This window comes from Peromyscus maniculatus, chromosome 3 (genome assembly GCF_049852395.1).
Source record: "Peromyscus maniculatus bairdii isolate BWxNUB_F1_BW_parent chromosome 3, HU_Pman_BW_mat_3.1, whole genome shotgun sequence".
Classification (NCBI taxonomy): domain Eukaryota; kingdom Metazoa; phylum Chordata; class Mammalia; order Rodentia; family Cricetidae; genus Peromyscus; species Peromyscus maniculatus.
Genome location: NC_134854.1, coordinates 152,586,035 through 152,604,326, shown reverse-complemented (window position 1 = coordinate 152,604,326; position 18,292 = coordinate 152,586,035). Strand labels below are relative to the sequence as shown.

The 18,292-nt window shown below is 38.0% G+C and overlaps 1 protein-coding gene across 1 annotated transcript in view; it reads left to right on the top strand.

Moving 5' to 3' along the window:
* LOC102923477 (killer cell lectin-like receptor 2) overlaps positions 1-8,346 on the top strand; it is a 28,962-nt gene extending 20,616 nt beyond the window's left edge. The window contains exon 7 of the mRNA XM_076566114.1: positions 7,915-8,346. Coding sequence (XP_076422229.1) covers positions 7,915-8,068 — 154 coding nt within the window. The 3' untranslated portion in view covers positions 8,069-8,346. The remainder of the gene's footprint in view (positions 1-7,914) is intronic.
* Positions 8,347-18,292: the final 9,946 nt, after the last annotated feature.

The following is an 18,292-nucleotide window of genomic DNA, read 5'->3' as shown; positions in this document are numbered from 1 at the left end:
CATTTAGAGATTTTTTTCCATCTGAATTTATCTTCACTGGATATCTGTAATCCTTTTCTGACCACTACTTTAAACTGCTAAGCACTAGGACCAAAGCAGGTGCTTTGGCGGCTGACTCTGTCCCATTCTTTTGTTCTCCGAGTACCTAGCTTCATAGCAGAGGTACCAGTGGGACCACATTTATTCCCCAACTCTGGAAGCAGTATTAAGTACCATGCAGCTGTGTCCTTAAGCCTGCAGCTATTCTCTCAAGCCTGCAGGCAGCAGCTGAAGCAGCTTCTTGATACCTCAGCCTGTGAGAGACTGCGGGAGTCCACGATGTTCAGCTGAGGCCCACCATGGCCAGGGGATGCAGTTCTGTTCCTCGGCCTGTAATGAGAGACATGAACTAGGAAAGTGCCCCGGCTCTGTTTCAGAATCTCTCTTTTTTAAAGCTCTCTCGGGTATTATGCAGAAAAACTTGCCAAACACCTGGGCACCAAATGTAGACAGATTAATCTCTCCTGCCTGCCTGCCTGTTCCTGAATACCCAGTCAGAGGCTTAATATAATTACAGTCTGTTTGGTCTATAGCTCATACTCATTACTAGCTATCTCTTACATCTTAACTTAACCCATTTCTATTAATCTATGTATCACCACTTGGTCGGTGACTTACTGGTACTTCACATTTTGCCTTTTGGGCAGTTCACTGGCTTCTCTTAGACTCCATCCTCTTCTCCCTGTATCTCTGCAGCTCCTTTATTAACTAATGGTAATAAAACATATTCACAACATACAGAAAGACATCCCACAGCAGGTTACATTCTATTTTTCAAGTGAATGATTTTTCAAGTCATGTCAAGAACCCACACACATTTACATCTAAGTAAGTTGTTATAGATTAACAGGATATGAGCAACCATGGTATTTTTCTCAGCTAGTTTTTTTTTTTTTTTTTTTTGCTGGCAGTCTGCATATTGTGAGTACAAAGAAAGAATCAATCACTTTTATTACTTATATTAAAAGGTAATCTTTTAAGGAATTTTAAAAGAATCACAAACCTAAGCTTTTACATATGGAAAACAATCAATTAGCCCTACTTTAAATATTTAGTGTACATATCCACTCATCAACAGTGTTTGTTTTGTTTTGGTTTTGCTTCAGGAGATTGGGGATAGAAATGTGTACAAGGAATTAACCAACATTTTTGATCAACAGTCAAGCCTAGCAAGGAAAGTACTCCAGCTAGTAATAATTGGGCTGCTTTGTTTTTTGATTCCTAACCTAATGAATAGCTATGTGTCCTTGTGAACTTTAGACTGTTTTTAGGATTTTTCATCTCTAAGCTATTATTAAAACATCTTAATCTAACCTGAAGTTATTTTAATGCTTTGTTACAGCTATGGTGCACACTGAAACTTGTGAACCATCTGTCTATATCAAGATGAAAAGAATTTAAGTTGTCTGAGCTACTAGGACTCAATTGTTTTTCTTAATCTTAACCTTAGTCACAGTCTGTATGGCTCCTCAATATAAACTCATGTGCTTTAGCTGTGTGACACTTTCTTTTTTTATTACTTATCCTCTGTTGTAGCTTGATTTTTTTACATCTATACCTTGCCATGTGGCTGGTGGCTTACTGGCGTCTTCACATGCTGCTGGTCATGGCGGCGGCTGCAGTGTCTCTGGTCATGGCAGCGGCTGCAGCCTCTCTGGTCATAGCGGCGGCTGCAGCGTCTCCTTCTGCCTTTCTGTCCTTTTATCCTGCCTAGCCACGGCCGATCAGGTTTTATTTATTAACCAATCAGAGCAACTTGACATACAGACCATCCCCCAGCACAGCCAAGTGCAGACCATCTCAAACACCTGCACTCAGGCCCATGGTCCTAATCATCCTCTATACGGACCTGCTGGGTAACACCACAAAGAACCTGAGAATGAGCTCCCACAGGACATACAGAACATCCCACAGCACTTCCCCTTTCTTTTTTTTTTTTAAAAGGAAGGTTTTAACTTTTACACATCTCCAAAGTCAGCTTGGTATATTTGGGAATTTGGGCGTAGCTTCTCTTAACTACTTCCTGCTGGAGGGGGGCGCTGTATCTTATGGGGACACAAAGAAAATTTTAGGATCATGGAGTAGTCCGTGAGACCGTATCGTCTGAGCCAGTTGCCTTGAAACGATTCTGGATGTTGGATCATCTGGGCCATGGTGTCATCGGAGACCTTTCAGGTGGTCTTGGCTGGTCAAACCTGATGTATCTTAATCTGGAACAAATCCATAGCCTCTGGCTTTCTGTAGAGACAAAAGCAGAGTCTCCTTTCCAAAGTAACACATCCTTATATCCAAATTTTAAAGTCAAGATATCTTTAATATATACATATTGGTTTAACTCAACATCTTTTACGATCAAATGTTTTTCTGCAGTTAAAAATCCCAAAGACAATATAATCTAAACTCTCTGTGTGATATCCATCTTTTTACTTTCTCTTTAATACCAACGTCACCGTTCCTGGAGAACTTACCGACGTCACCGCTCCGTGTGTTGAGTTCTGAATCCTCTTTACCACCACGCGAGGATTCTTCTCAGATCACACTTTATTGGAGCGCCTCTTGGTTAAGGGACTTTGTCTTTAGTATTTTTTTTTTTTCATAACACCGGCCTTTATCCCTGTTCATTTATCCTTTTTCTTTTTTTTTTTGTTTGTTTTTTTTTTTTTTTTTTTTGTGATATATATTTTTTATTTTACAATACCATTCAGTTCTACATATCAGCCATGGGTTCCCCTATTCTCCCCCCTCCCACGCCCTCCCCTTACCCCCAGCCCACCCTCCATTCCCATCTCCTTCAGGACAAGTCCTCCCCCGAGGACTGTGATCGACTTGGTAGACTCAGACCAGGGAGGTCCAGTCCCTTCCTCCCAGACTGAGCCAAGTGTCCCTGCATAAGTTCCTGGTTTCAAACAGCCAACTCATGGAATGAGCACAGGACTTGGTCCCACTGCCTAAATGCCTCCCAAACTGATCAAGCCAATCAACTGTCTCACCTATTCAGAGGGCCTGATCCAGCTGGGAGCCCCTCAGTCTTTGGTTCATAGTTCATGTGTTTCCATTCATTTGGCTATTTTTTTTTTCAATAATTGAGTAAAACTGAAATTTATTATATGCCACAGTCGTCCTACGGACCTCCATGCTATATATATATAGCCTCTGTGGTTCTATGGGTTGTGGTCTGATTGTTCATTTTATATCTAGAATCCACCAATGAGTGAGTACATACCATAACTGTCTTTCTGGGTTTGGGTTACCTCACTCAGGATGATATTTTCTAGTTCCATCCATTTGCCTGCAAATTTCATGCTTTCATTGTTTTTCTCTGCTGAGTAGTACTCCATTGTGTATATGAACCACATTTTTTTCATCCATTCTTCCATTGATGGGCATCTAGGTTGTTTCCAGGTTCTGGCTATTACAAATAGTGCTGCTATGAACATAGCTGAGCATGTATCTTTATGGTATGTATCAGCATTCTTTGGGTATATGCCCAAGAGTGGGATGGCTGGGTCTTGAGGTAGTTTGATTCCTAATTTTCTGAGAAACCGCCATACTGATTTCCATAGTGGTTGTACAAGTTTACATTCCCACCAACAGTGGAGGAGTGTTCCCTTTGCTCCACATCCTCTCCAACATTGGTTGTCATTGGTGTTTTTGATCTTAGCCATTCTAACAGGTGTAAGGTGGTATCTCAGAGTCGTTTTGATTTGCATTTCTCTGATGATTAAGGATGTTGAGCATTTCTTTAAATGTCTTTCAGCCATTTGTAGTTCTTGTTTTGTGAATTCTCTGTTTAGCTCTTTAGCCCATTTTTTAATTGGACTGTTCAGTGCTTTGATGTCTAGTTTCTTGAGTTCTTTATATATTGTGGAGATCAATCCTCTGTCAGATGTGGGGTTGGTGAAGATCTTTTCCCAAAGGATATCAATCCTCTGACAGAGGATTGATATCCTTTTTCTTTAGTCCCTTTTTTTTTTCTTCCCTTTTTTTCTTTAGCCCTTTTTTTCTTTAGCCCCAAGTTCGGGCGCCAAATATAGCTTGATTTTTTTACATCTATACCTTGCCATGTGGCTGGTGGCTTACTGGCGTCTTCACATGCTGCTGGTCATGGCGGCGGCTGCAGCGTCTCCTTCTGCCTTTCTGTCCTTTTATCCTGCCTAGCCACGGCCGATCAGGTTTTATTTATTAACCAATCAGAGCAACTTGACATACAGACCATCCCCCAGCACAGCCAAGTGCAGACCATCTCAAACACCTGCACTCAGGCCCATGGTCCTAATCATCCTCTATACGGACCTGCTGGGTAACGCCACAAAGAACCTGAGAATGGGCTCCCACAGGACATACAGAACATCCCACAGCACTCTGTAGACCCTGCTTTATCAGAGGAAGGAGCAACATTTTATCCTACCTTTACCTATGTTAATTTTTCCACTAAACTCACCTCTATCATAATGCCTTACTATATTTATTAAAGACCCACAATCATAAAATTCTAATTTAAACTAACACTACTATTGTATAAAATCACTACTTCAGTTTAGAGGTACAACATAGGAGGATATCATCTCCATAATAATCCTTAGGTAAAAATGCCCAGTAGAATGGGATATTTCTAAGAGATGATCATACTGCATTAAGGCAAGTGGGAAATTCCTCATGCCCATTTACACCATGCCAGACACCAGAGGAAGATGGCAGCAGCAAACATGTGAAAGCCCAGCATAAGCAAAAGACATTCTAGGGTCTGTGTTCTCAGGGCCTTTCCTATCTGAAATTTACCCAACAAGGTCTTGTTTGCTGATAGCCCATCCCCTGAAGTCAATTGCCATCTGCTGCTCTTCTGTCATCACCAATGGCAAGCTCAGATTGTGCTCCTGCTCAGTTTAATTCTTCCCTGACTTCCTCACTCTACATACATCTCTCTTCTACACATCTCTTCCTACACAATCTTTATATAGATATTGCTCCATCTCTCTACATAGCTCTCTCTTCTACATAACTACTCATCTTCCTGTCCATACAGCTCTCTATTATAGCTCTCTCTCTCTCTCACAACTCCTCTACATAGCAGCAGTTCTCTCTGAGAAAAAAATTCTGGACATATATATGAGCTACATTATGAGGGTCAGAGCTATTTGATAACATATGAGAATCATAGTTTCTTTCAGGCTAGGGATGTCACATTGACCAGCCAGTCAGTGAGTGGCAATGCTTGGCTGTTAGCCAAGCTCCTTGGTGAGGAGGTGTGAGGCACATAGGCTGAATGGTCAGCATTTCCCAACAGAAAGTGACATTGAAATTCAGGACTTAAACAGTAAACAGTTTTTTGACTGACCCTTAATCCTTGTGTCATGAACTTTGGTTGGAAGTGTGTATAGAGAGTCAATTGCGAGAGAATTATATCTATTAAATTTGTTTTGTGCTTGACTTTAGTTCAACAAACAGACACTTGGTAATTTGTCCTTGTGCCTATTTTGCAGGGGCAACTAGTCTATTTTGAATTTGCTCTAAAGTCTAAAATCAGCTAAAAAAAAAAAAAAGGTGTCTTTGTAGCAGAGAATACTGTTATTTTCCATTGTCAGCCTGAGTTATGAAAAATATCCTGGTATTCTTTCTAGTCATCAAAATTTTACAGCTTAATGAGAAGTCATCTTCCTGACCATCCACAGATATATGTGCCCATAAGATTGAGATGTAATCATGAGATTAAATATACACATCACACAAGATTACTCATTACAGTGCAGGTATTAGGGAGACACCACAGCTGTTTTTGCACATGTAACATTACAGACAGAAGTAATAGTGTTCAGAGTTTGTGGCACCATTAGCTTTGCTTGAACAGGGTTCCTCCATCAGAAAATTATTCATCTGGTGTGTTGATACTTGAACTATCAACTGCTATCTGTTGTACAATGCCATGGCTCTTGACATTCACAGACCAGTGATTCATTCTTTTTGTTATAAAGCACTTTTTTTTAATTACACAAATATACCACATTATTTCTCCATATGTGAACATATGGTATGTTTCTAAGTTTTGACAGTTATGAGCTGTTGCAATTATGAAAGCTATCATGCCAATTTGTGTACAAGTCACTGTGTAAGCATATATTTTTCTTTTTAGTAAATATCTTTTGTTAACAGTTGATATCTTCTGTGTCATTTCTTCCCTTTGCACATTAAACATACACACATGATTTTCTGACTGTACCCATGAGCATGTCTCATAGCTGACTAATGTATATTTTATTCCTAAATTATATAACCTTTCCTATGTGCATTCCACAAGCTACTTGGTTTCATTTATCTTCCTTTCTTCTAAATTCCTATGGTAAACTTGAATATTCCATTTCTCTCCATCTTAAATCCAAAATTCAAAGAACATGATTTATTTTGCTAAAAAATGGTTCCTTTGAATTCTCAGTTCCATGTAGTGTGAGTGGGTTTCATTCTCTTTCTGTTTTTCTTTGTAAGAATCTTATTAGCCCACACTAGCTTCAAACTCCTTATGTACTGATGTGTGCCTCAAATCCCTATGTCTTGAACTGTGATTCTCCTACCTTCATCTCCAAAACACTGGAACTATAATTGTGCCCAACTATGCTGGGCTGGATTTATTATTGAGGATCTCCATTTTGAATTCATTCTATAGTCAGCTTCCTCTGTCTATTACAGGGAAATCTGGCTACAGTTCTTCTCTGACCATTTGAGATTTTTTTTCCAACTTCTGCTGACACCTCAGCCTGAGCAGGAATCTGATTTCTGTCAGTTTATGCAGGATGATATTAATTATTAATAAATTATTTTTTTGATTTCTGGTTTTGCTACATAGCCCAAGTTAAACTGGAACTCACAATCATTCTGATTTAGCTTATGTACTAATTTGCTCTATTAACAATTTCTAATTGTTAAATATGTTTTTATTTTGAATTTAATTTTTTTTCACAGAAGGGTAGGTATGGCTTATAATATACAGTCCTGTAGAAATCATAGTTGTATTGCATACAGGGAATTCAGTAGATTACCATGTTTCAGAGAAGACCCATTAGCTATCAGGTGGGGGAACACGAAAGGGAAAAATAGGCCGGGCGGTGGTGGCACACGCCTTTAATCCCAGCACTTGGGAGGCAGAGCCAGGCGGATCTCTGTGAGTTCGAGGCCAGCCTGGACTACCAAGTGAGTCCCAGGAGAGGCGCAAAGCTACACAGAGAAACCCTGTCTTGAAAAACCAAAAAAAAAAAAAAAAAAAAAAAAAGGGAAAATAGACTGAAATATTAGTTACAAGGTTCATCTGTGCCTGCATTCCAAATCTTTCCTGTCTCCTTAAAATGCAAGCATATGAGACCTTGTTCTGTTTGCTACACATATTTGTTTATACCTAGCACATTTATTGACAAAATATAAGTGGGAAAGAAGATTTAGCATAAAATAATTCCATTGTAATATTAAAAATCAGTTTTACCTGCTGATCAAAAATTGCAATTATGGAATAAGATGGGGATTTTGGTATGATCAAGAGATCATTTCTTTTCTTTTTTTTTTTTTTTTTTTTTTTTTGGTTTTTCGAGACAGGGTTTCTCTGTGTAGCTATGAGCCTTTCCTGGGACTCACTTGGTAGCCCAGGCTGGCCTCGAACTCACAGAGATCCGCCTGGCTCTGCCTCCCAAGTGCTGGGATTAAAGGCGTGCGCCACCTCCGCCGGCATGAGATCATTTCTTTTTAATGAGGTTAGAGAATAAAAAAACATTTTAGTGTTGTACTTATGATTAATAGTTCCATATTCTGTATATTTTGCCAAATAGAAATTTTAAAACCATGACATTTCAGTGAATGTTCAAAATTAAATAATTGCCTATTGTTTTTGTACTTTAGTGACTTGAACACAGTGAAACTGAATCATAATACTGGAAGATGTGCACTTTTATCTAGAACAAGACTAGATAATGATAACTGTGATCAACTCTACCCCTGTATATGTGAGAAGAGACTGGATAAATTCCCTGATTCACTCTTTAGCAGAAGCTAAATGTAAAATGGAATGTGCTGACCTTCATTTGTTTTCTGTAATAATTTGTGACTCCTTATGAACAAGTGTTTTGATCACAGGACTTGGTTCTCTGTGTAAACAGAGAGATGAGCTGGAAGAGGTTGTAAATATCCTCCCAAATCTGAATTGGCATATCAGAGGCAATCTTTCTTCCTGGAAGACACAGAACACATCTTCTCTGCTGCATGGACACCATTTGCCTCAAGCCCGGAAGAATCTACACTTTCTGTTTACCTAAACACCCATAGAACTAAATAAAGAACCCTAAAAGATAGCTTGACAATTTCATTATCAATAGGATAAATCATCTCAATTGAAAGCACAATTAAAAACTACAGTGTAGTCGTAAGCTTCAATTTCTTAGTTGTTAGTTGATTGCTGTTCTGTTTTGTGTGTTTTGTTTCATGTAGAAGTTTTCTTCATTGTTATAAACATATCATTTGGCCATGACTTATAATTTCAAATTTGGTGAACATTTACAAGGATAGTTCAAGGAATTATATTTTATCTAAGACATCAGTTTATCCCATCCTTCTTTAAACTATCTTGCTGTGGATATCATTCTATATAAATAAAACACTGATGGCCAGTGACCAGACAGGAAGTATAGGCGGGACAAAGAGAGAGGAGAATTGGGGAAACAGGAAGAAGGAGGAGAGACACTGCAGCCACCGCCAGGAGAAGCAGCATGTAAAGACGCTGGTAAGCCACCAGCCACGTGGCAAGGTATAGATTTATAGAAATGGGTTAATTTAAGATATAAGAACAGTTAGCAAGAAGCCTGCCATGGCCATACAGTTTGTAAGCAATATAAGTCTCTGTGTTTACTTGGTTGGGTCTGAGCAGCTGTGGGACTGGCGGGTGACAGAGATTTGTCCTGTGGGCAAGGCAGGAAAACTCTAGCTACACCATCTATGATAAGTTGAGGCCTTATAGAAATGGTGGTGATAAATGAAGTTGGCTAGATGTAGTGGCTTACCCTACATCTTAGCAATTAGGAGGCTAAGACAAGATTGCTGAAAAAAATTAATACAGTGAGAGCCTGTGTCAAGGAACCAAACAAACTAACAAAACTGAGGCCCAAAAGTTCCTAAGTATTTTCCAGGGACATCACTTTATCTTATACAACTGTACCCAAGTAATCAAACTTAAGACATCTAGTATTGGTACAGTAATTTAATCTAATCTAGGATCCATGTATTCATCCACTGAGGGATAATGTCACTCTAGGTATTTCATCCATGTTCAGTTTCACAACATTCAGTGCTGGTATCATTTTTGTGTGCTTTAGTCTTGAATATTTTTTTTTTTTTATGTTTTCTGGTGGTTTGGTGGTGGTGATAGTTTTTTGTTTTTTGTTTGGTTGTTTTGTCCAAGACAGGGTTTCTCAGTGTTACCCTGTCTGTCCCAGAATTCTCTCTGTAGAGCAGGCTGGCCTGGCACCCAGAGATTTGCCTGCCTCTGCTACCTGAGTACTGAGATTAAATTATATAAAATTTGGCCAGCCTAAATCTTGTTATATCAACAAGATTGACACCTAACTCATGGAGATACACTTACTTTTGTCCCCCCAAGTGCTGGGGTTAAAGACTTGCAACACCATGTCCAGCTGAAATATGGACATTAATAAGTACACTACCTATCCTCCATTAAATCCAAGCAGAACATTTCATCTCCTCTCTGTCCTTTCTTGTCTCCAGCTGTACTCTCTTTCACAGTTAGTTGGTTCTCTTTGCATTAAAGTTTGTATCTGCATTCTTTTTGCTCATCATGTTTTTAACATTAACCGATAATTTCTTCATTTTAAAAATAATATTTTTACTAATTCTTTGATAATTTCATGCCATATTTTTAATCATATTCACTTCCCCTGGTTCAGTTCATTCCCACCTCCCAACTGATTCAACTCTGTTTTATTCTCTTTTTCTTTTTTTAAAACCCATTTAGTCCAGTTGTGTTGGTCAGTGACTTTTGGATATTGGGCCTGCCCTGGAGTTGGTTCATTGAAAATATTAATAAAATTGACAAACCTTTGGCCAAATTAACTAAAAGATACTGATAGGATTGAAATTATTAAAGTCAGAGATGAAATGGAAGACATTACGATGCACACTGGGAAAATTAGGAAATCATAAGGACATACCTTAAACAATATCTGTATTCAATTCTTATAAAAACTGGCTGCCCCTAAGCTTGGAGCACAGAGTGGGGAGCACTTCCAAATTCTTTTTATGATACCAGCAAATGTTTATTGGAATATCTGCCTGATGGAATTTTCCTTTAGTGAGTATAAAATGACCTCCCCTGATGCTTCTCACTAGTTTTAGTTTGAAGTCTATTTTGTCAAATAATAGAATAGGTAATCCATGTTTTTAGTTCCGTTTTCTTGGAATATCTTTTCCACTCATTCCTCCTAAGTTCATAAAAGAATTACTTTTCTAATGTTTGATAAAAACACCATGATCATGACAAATTATAGAAGAAAGGGTTTATTTTAGGTTTATGGTTCATGAAGGACAAGTTCCATGATGGCTGAGCAGAGACATGGTAGAAGAAATACCTGAGAGCTTTCATCAAATCATATATAGGAAGCAGAGCAAGCTAACTCTAAATGTAGTGAAATCTTTGGAAACCTCATAGCCTGAGCCCTGTAACTTGCTTCTTCCAGGAAGATTATACCTCCTAATCTTCCCCAAACAGCCAAAAACTTGGAACCAATATTCAAATACCTAAAATTTGTAGGGTACATCTCATTTAAAGCATCGTTGGTGGTATCCACAAGTTAGCCATGTTTCTTGAAGGCTTATTTAGGAGACAGGATAGTGAAAAACAGAGAAAAGAGATGTGTTCATTGTGACTGTCACTGAGTACAGAAAAAAAAAAAAAAAAAAAAAAACAGTTCAGTGAACTCCAAGTCCATCTTTGCTGTTCCTTGAATGAGGCTTAGGTTTAAATAGAGATCAAGAGATATGCATAAATAAACAGTACTGTTCATCATGTGGTTCTAATTATCACTGCTGTCTTTGCTTCAGTCACTTCAAAAGAAGTTTATAGAACCCTTTGCCAAAATTGTAATCTGCTGTGGGATGTCCTTCCACATGCTGTGAATATGTGTTGCTCTGACTGGTTGACAAACAAAGTTACATTGGCATATGGCAGGGCAGGCTGGAGCCAGGTGGGAAAATCCAAGAGAAATAGGAAAGAAGAAAGGAGAGTGGGCAGACACTACTAGCCACTGCCAGAAGAAGCAAGATTTAAAGTAGCAGTATGCTACAAGCCAAGTGGCAAGGTATGGATTTGTAAAATTGGGTTAATTTAAGATATAAGATTTCTCTAGCAAGAAGCCTGCCATGGCCAGAGTTTGAAAATAATATAATTCTCTGTTTATTTGGGTCTGAGCAGCTGTGGGACCAGGCAGGACACAGCAAAAACTTCCAGCTACAGTAATCTGCATAAATAAAATGTAGGCATAAACTGAGTTAGACCATTACTTAGAGCTGTCGATCCAATATGGTGACCTCTGATCACCTGTAGCCATTGGGTCTTGGGAAGTTAGTGACTTAGATAATATCTGTAAGAATTAACTCTATGGCAAGATTAAAACAAAAAGCTAAGGATTCTGTGTAGTTCCAAACTATGTTTTCAATCTCTTGATTCGAGTTTCAGAAACTCAGCACTCCTTCATTCCCATATGAAGCTGTCAGACCCCAAGGAATCCCTTCCTGACACATCTAAGATAGGGTTTTTCCAACTCTCTCTTATGCATTTCTTCTTATGCAATTACTTTGTTTCCCTTTCTTAGACTGATACTTACTACAAGAAACCAAGAAGAAGATAAGAATACTACAGAAATAACGTAGTATAAGGTTTCTCTTTTTCATATTCCGGAACGCCCTCAAAATTTTAGTGGTGTTTGTTTGAATATTATAAAACCATTATTGTAATTGGTAACAACTTTGAGTTAAAACCATCCAAAGGACATTTTCTTTTGCTATCCCCACCAGTGATTCACTCTTCCAGATGCCTAGTTGCCCTCATGGCCACTGATACCACCTCTCCTGTGAAAACCTATGATAAAGCTGACTGCAGACTTTCTGGATGCTTTGCATTGTCCTGACTTACATTTTAGCTATCTTGACCTGTACTATGGCAGGCATACCATAGCTACACATTGTCAGAAACACAAGAACCAAAAATTAGGGAGATTTAGAAAACCAGTGGTCTCAAAATGCTTTTGAGACTTTTCATTATATGTGTGTGAATACATGCCAAAGAACTACATACTTTTGTTATGAGTTTGTTATAAGTTTCATAGGACTTCTGAAAACATAGAAGAATTAAACAGTACATGCAGTTTCTAGAAGTAGGAAGGCCTCATAGGCAAGGTAAAGCATTTGGATCCCTCATAATCATTCTGGATTTATTCTCCTTGTAGCTATAAAATTTGGCCTTATTTCCTGGCAGTGCAGTATGTTGAGAAGATACCACAGTGCAAAATAAGATGACCTACGATGAAAAACAACCCACAGAAGATGGCAATCTAAAGGAAATTTTTATGGTTCATGGTTGAAGAGTTAACAGGACCCTAGGTCTCCCAGGCCTTCAAAGCTGCAGACCTCTGGCCTCTTCCTGAAATCCCTGTTTTATGTTTACTGACCAGTTATTTTTAATATTTTTTCTGCTCACTAAAAGAGGAGAATTTCTTTAAAGTGATAAAACTTTAAAATTTTATTTTTTTGAACATAAAGAATTTTTCATTCATCGCCAACAGACATCACCTGCAGACATAGAGGGTTGGGAATGCTGAAGTAGGTTTTACTTACCCGTCAGAGGAATTCTTTAGATGGAGAAGAAAATCAATGGAAAAAATGGTTTTTATTATTCACTTTATGTCTTGTGATCTGCAAGAATATATCATAGAGATTCAGCTGAGTATTAAAGCTATACCTTGACTGGCCAAGGGTCTGTCAAGAGAAAAGCCATTTATTATGAATATTTGGTATTATCCAGACTTTAATATTCTAGCTGTATTCTGTTAGGAAATTCTCATGTGGCCAAATATTTTCAGACCTGCTGAACTTGTAGGTAACTTCCCTCTTGGCGCTGGTACCTGGATGAGTTCAAGTAAGCAAAGACAAGCTGACTGGAGAATCACAGCATTATTTCTTGTGCAAATGAAGCTGAGACCATCCCCCAGACCTGAGGCCTAGGGGCTCCCGGAGCAACTGACTGAGAACAAAAGAGATTTTTACATACCAAGGTGAGAGGTAGAATAACATTCCCGTGGAGGCAGACAACAGCAAGGGAAGAAAGGAGAGACATTTTTCTGTAGAAAGACCCAGAACTGCTTGGTGAGAGAGAATAGAGGAAGACAGGTTCAGTAGAGGGTAAGCATATCTCTAGAAGAGTTTTCTGAGTGCCAGGAGTAGAGAGTAGCAGAGATGGAGAAAGAGGATACAGAGGGCGAAGATGAGCCTGGAAGCAGGAGTTTAGTCGTTATCAGGACTATGAGCTAGGGAGCTGGACAGAACCAAAGTTATAGAAACAGGAATTCATTCCAGAGAAATAAAGTAAATGGATATAGACGTAGAACTTGGTATGTCTAGAGTTATTCCTGCCTTGAATGCCTTTTGGAGCTATAGCTGTATTGATGGAATTTTGTCTTAGAGAAATAAAGTTAACTGATATAAGAACAGAGTGTACATAGATTTTTTTTTTCCCTCTCAGATATCCTACGGCAAGCAAAGCTAAACCCCTGGGACCCCTGGGTACTCCATATTTACGTGACACATTATGTGGTTGTGGGTGCTGTGATGTTTATTAGGAACTCTTTATGACATACAGTACGGACGTGTGTGCTATGTGCTATGATTTTTACTAGGAACTCTATGTGACACACAGTGTGGATGTGTATGCTGTGTTATTTTTCCTGCACTTCTGTACAGGAAGATCTCCTACCTTTTTTTCTATCTCATTGTTTTTTCTCCTCTTCAGAAATGGTTAAGGAGGGTGTTCTCACAGTGGTAAAATCTCATGGCAATAGGTAGAAGCTAATGTAATCTCCAAATTCTGATAGTTGATGCTATTCCTGTTGTAATAAACACCTTGCTTGAAGAATCATTAGCTTAGAACAGGACTTCACAGGCCCAAATAACCCCAAGAAATCTGTGGATTTCTCTTTACAGCTTAACTCAGTATTTGTCAGCCATGCTTCCCCCTGCATTTGATACACACAAGTGCTACTTGGAGCCTTTAAGTGGTGAAGAAGTGATACTCAAAATATCCATAGTGATTTTCAAGGCAAAGTTCAACATCTCCAAATAAGAGGACTATCTTTTTGATCTGTCAACTGCTAACATACAGAAAACACAAGAAAGATGTATTTTATTCAACATAGATTTCAATAGAGTTAGTTCATGCCCTTGCTATTATGAAGACAATAATGTTGGCAGCTTTATTTAGTTACATTTAGACCCATATTGCCATTCTCAACTCTCACTATATTTTCTTTTATTGTACCCAATGATTCCAGTAGCTTCTTCTTGCCTGATATTCATAATTTCATCACCCCACACATATTTCCTATGTCAACAGCCAACATTCCTGGTAAAAACACTGAAAGGAACTGCCTTGTCTTTTAAGGCCCTGGGAAGCTTCAAAACACCTTGTATATGAAAAGTCCTATTTGTAATTATTTTTACTAACAAAAACTTAGAGGTTGTTTAAAATACCAAAGAAAAATGGGGAAAAAATGTGCTTTCAGTGAAGGAAATTTAGAAGTTTGATTTAGCGTATAAGAGTCAAATAATCCACTTTAATGATTGATGAAATGTTAAAATTCTGTACAGTACCCATTTACTACTAAATAATTGGTAGATGTTAGACTTACATGTGAATATGTGTATACATATTCTACACACATGCATGGTATGTCTTTATAAACAGATTTTTGTTTTGTTTTGTGTTTTTATTTTTGAGACAGGATTTTGATATGTGGATCAGTTTGGACTCAAACTCTTGATCCTCCTGCCAGTATCTTCTGAGTGACAAAATTCATAATAGACCACCATAGCCGGCATGAAAGCATACATGAGAATCACACAGTGGCATGCCAAGGGGTGCTGTGATGTTGATTGGTGCTGGCTGCTTTAGAGCTGCCAACAATAACTAAACACTGTACATTTTATAAAGGGTGGATAATTACACATAAACAAAAGTCCTTGGTCAAGCCTTTTAATGTACATTCACTTGTAGTTACTCTCAGTAAACTGTCAAGTCAATGAGTACAAAACCCATCGTGTAGAAGGTCCTTCAGGAATCCAGGTATAATGGATGAATAATGAGCACCATATGATGCAGTTTGTAACATGACTTTAAATGGCTTTTGGGAATTTTTAAATCCAAATAGGAGGTATGTCTTTTGAACCCGTGAGACCTGTACTGTTTGTCCCCTTCTGTGTTAAATTTGCTCAAGAGCTCACCAGATTTTATGACTTATGCACAGTGACCACAAGAGGGCATCTACAGTAAATTACATAAACTCAAGGTTCAGAAATTTGGAAATGAGTCTTAATAAGTTTATTCTCATATGCTGCAATTGGGAATATTTGTAGAATATTACTGTATATAAACTTAGCAAAATATATTTACCTTAAAAATAAAAAGTAAATCTTGAAATCCTTCTTCAGAATATAACATATATTACAAAATGCCCATACTTCTTCCCCTTAGTATCTGTTATATTGCCAAATACCAGATAAAACCTGTACCCAACAGTAGAGTAAAGGTTAAGAGTATTTGATAAAGCCTATCACAGTGTTTATGCCCACAATCCCAGCACTTGGGAGGCTGAGGCAGAAGGATTATCATGAGTTTGATGACAGCCTTAGCTAAAGAGTGATCTCCTTCCTCAAAAAGCTAAAATCATGCTGGGCATTGCTGTGGGATGCTTTTCTGTATGCCGTGAATATGTATTGCTACCATTGGCTAATAAATAAAGCTTCTTTGGCCTATGGTAAGGCAGGATAAGAGCCAGGTGGGAAATCCAAGCAGAGACACCTGGAGAAGAAGGGCAGAGCCAGGGTAGACACCATCAGGCACCCAAGGAGCAAGATGCCAGTAGAACTAAATTTTGTATATATATATATACCTACAAACACACACACACACACACACACACACACACACACATACTTAAATATATATACACAGGTAACAGCCAAGTCCAACACTTCTTTTTTTTCCTTATTACTTCTATTAAGCCTTTAACAAATAAATTATTATCTTCTTAGTGATGTATAATTAGATCTTCAGTTCCAAACAGTTACCCTATTTTCTTTCTTTTTTTTTTTTTAATTTTGGTCTTTATTCACTTGGTTCTTTAGGCTAGATAAATATTTTATGTACTGGAGAGAAGTCCTCTAGCAACAACTTATAAAACAAATTTGAAAATAATCTCTGTACATAAAAATAAACCATGTAGAGATGAAATTTTCCAAACAGTATTAAACACCATAGTTCCATGGTGTGTGTCCCTAGTGTAACTTGACAATTCAAAAACAATTGCGGGGGAAAAAATTCTATAGGCTGCGTTCAATTTTTTTTTTGTGTGTGTGTGTTTATTCTCTCTTCTTTTAGTTCTTTATTTTGTCCTTGTCTCTTAATTAGCTGTTCATATGTTGTCATACTACTGAAAATTTGTGTATTTAATATTCATACTGAATAATCAACAGAATTTTAAGATATATTTAAATGTAGAACTCTGTATATAATGAGAAACAATTTTAGGTAAATAGTTAAAATAATTTTAGGTATTTTATTTTTAATTTTCAAAATCTCCTCCATGAAGTAGCTTGTCATCACTTCATATGTTTTTAACTTAGAAATCAAGCCTCAGTGAAGTTAAATATCTCCTTTTACATATTTCTAATAAATTTTAATACATGTCAAAAAAAAGATGCCAGTAGAATGGTAATGTCATGGCCATGTGGCAATATATAGATTGATAGAAATGGGTTAAGATGTAAGAGCAAGCAAGCAGTAAGCCTGAGCCACAGACCAAACAGTATGTTATTAATATTAAGCCTCTGAGTGATTATTTTAAAAATGGCTGCTGCCTGGGTGGGACAGAGCAGGACTGAGAAACTTGAGTCTACATTGGGCATCCAACATGGGGCATGAATCCACAACCCTGAGATTAAGAGTCTCATGCTCTACCAATTGACTGAGCTAGCTAGAAAGGGATTATAGATACACACACAGGAAAACTTCTAGCTACATTTGGCACCCAGACATAGTGGTAAGAGTTTCCACCTAAAACCTGAGAGAACTTAAAGAGAGATTCTAAAATGAAGCTAAAATCAGCTTCCTAGTTCATGTCTCTCATTTCCAGCCATGGTATATTGCCTGGTCACAGCAGGCTTCAGCGATAACATGGCAGGCTCCTGTGGTCTCTCACAGGCCAAGATACTAAGAGGGTTCTCCCAGCTGCTGCCTGCAGGCTTGGGAGCACAGCTACAGGCTTAAAAACACAGGCACACTACTTAATACTGCTTCCCAGAATTAGGGAGGTAAGCATGACTACTTGGTAACAGCACCATGTTGGAAAACTGATCAGGGCAGAGCTGGAAGCCAGGGCTGATGCTGCTTTCATACTAGTCAAGAAGTTTAACAGTTTAAAAACTCTCCTGGTCATAAAAGGAGTACAGATACACAATAAGAGAGATTGAGATGGAAAAAAAATCTGAACAGGTTACAAGATGTTTGAAAATATATGTAGGCTTGGAAGAGAGAAGAAAAGGAATCTTGGCAGATATATAAAGAAATAAACATCCTTAAAAGATAAAGTCTTTAAAGAGACAGGGAAAATAATGTAGAAGTCAAGCCATGTAAGGATGGAAAATACACAGATAGTCTGGATTATGTATATTATTGTGCTTTCTTTGAAATTTTTGATTGTTAATGAACTAACTACAGAAAGACATTTGATTGGAAAGGCTGCTGAGCTAAACAAACATAAGTTTTAAAGGTAAATTTTGACTTCAAAATTTGGGTCTAAGGATATGTTGCTTTGGAAAAGAGGTTTTGCTTTTGTTTCCACGGAAGATGAGAACCTTTGGATTGCTTCCAGGCTAATATGGTTTGATCAACCAAGATCCCCTGAAAGGTTTCCTGTGATAGCCATGACCCAAATGATCCAACATC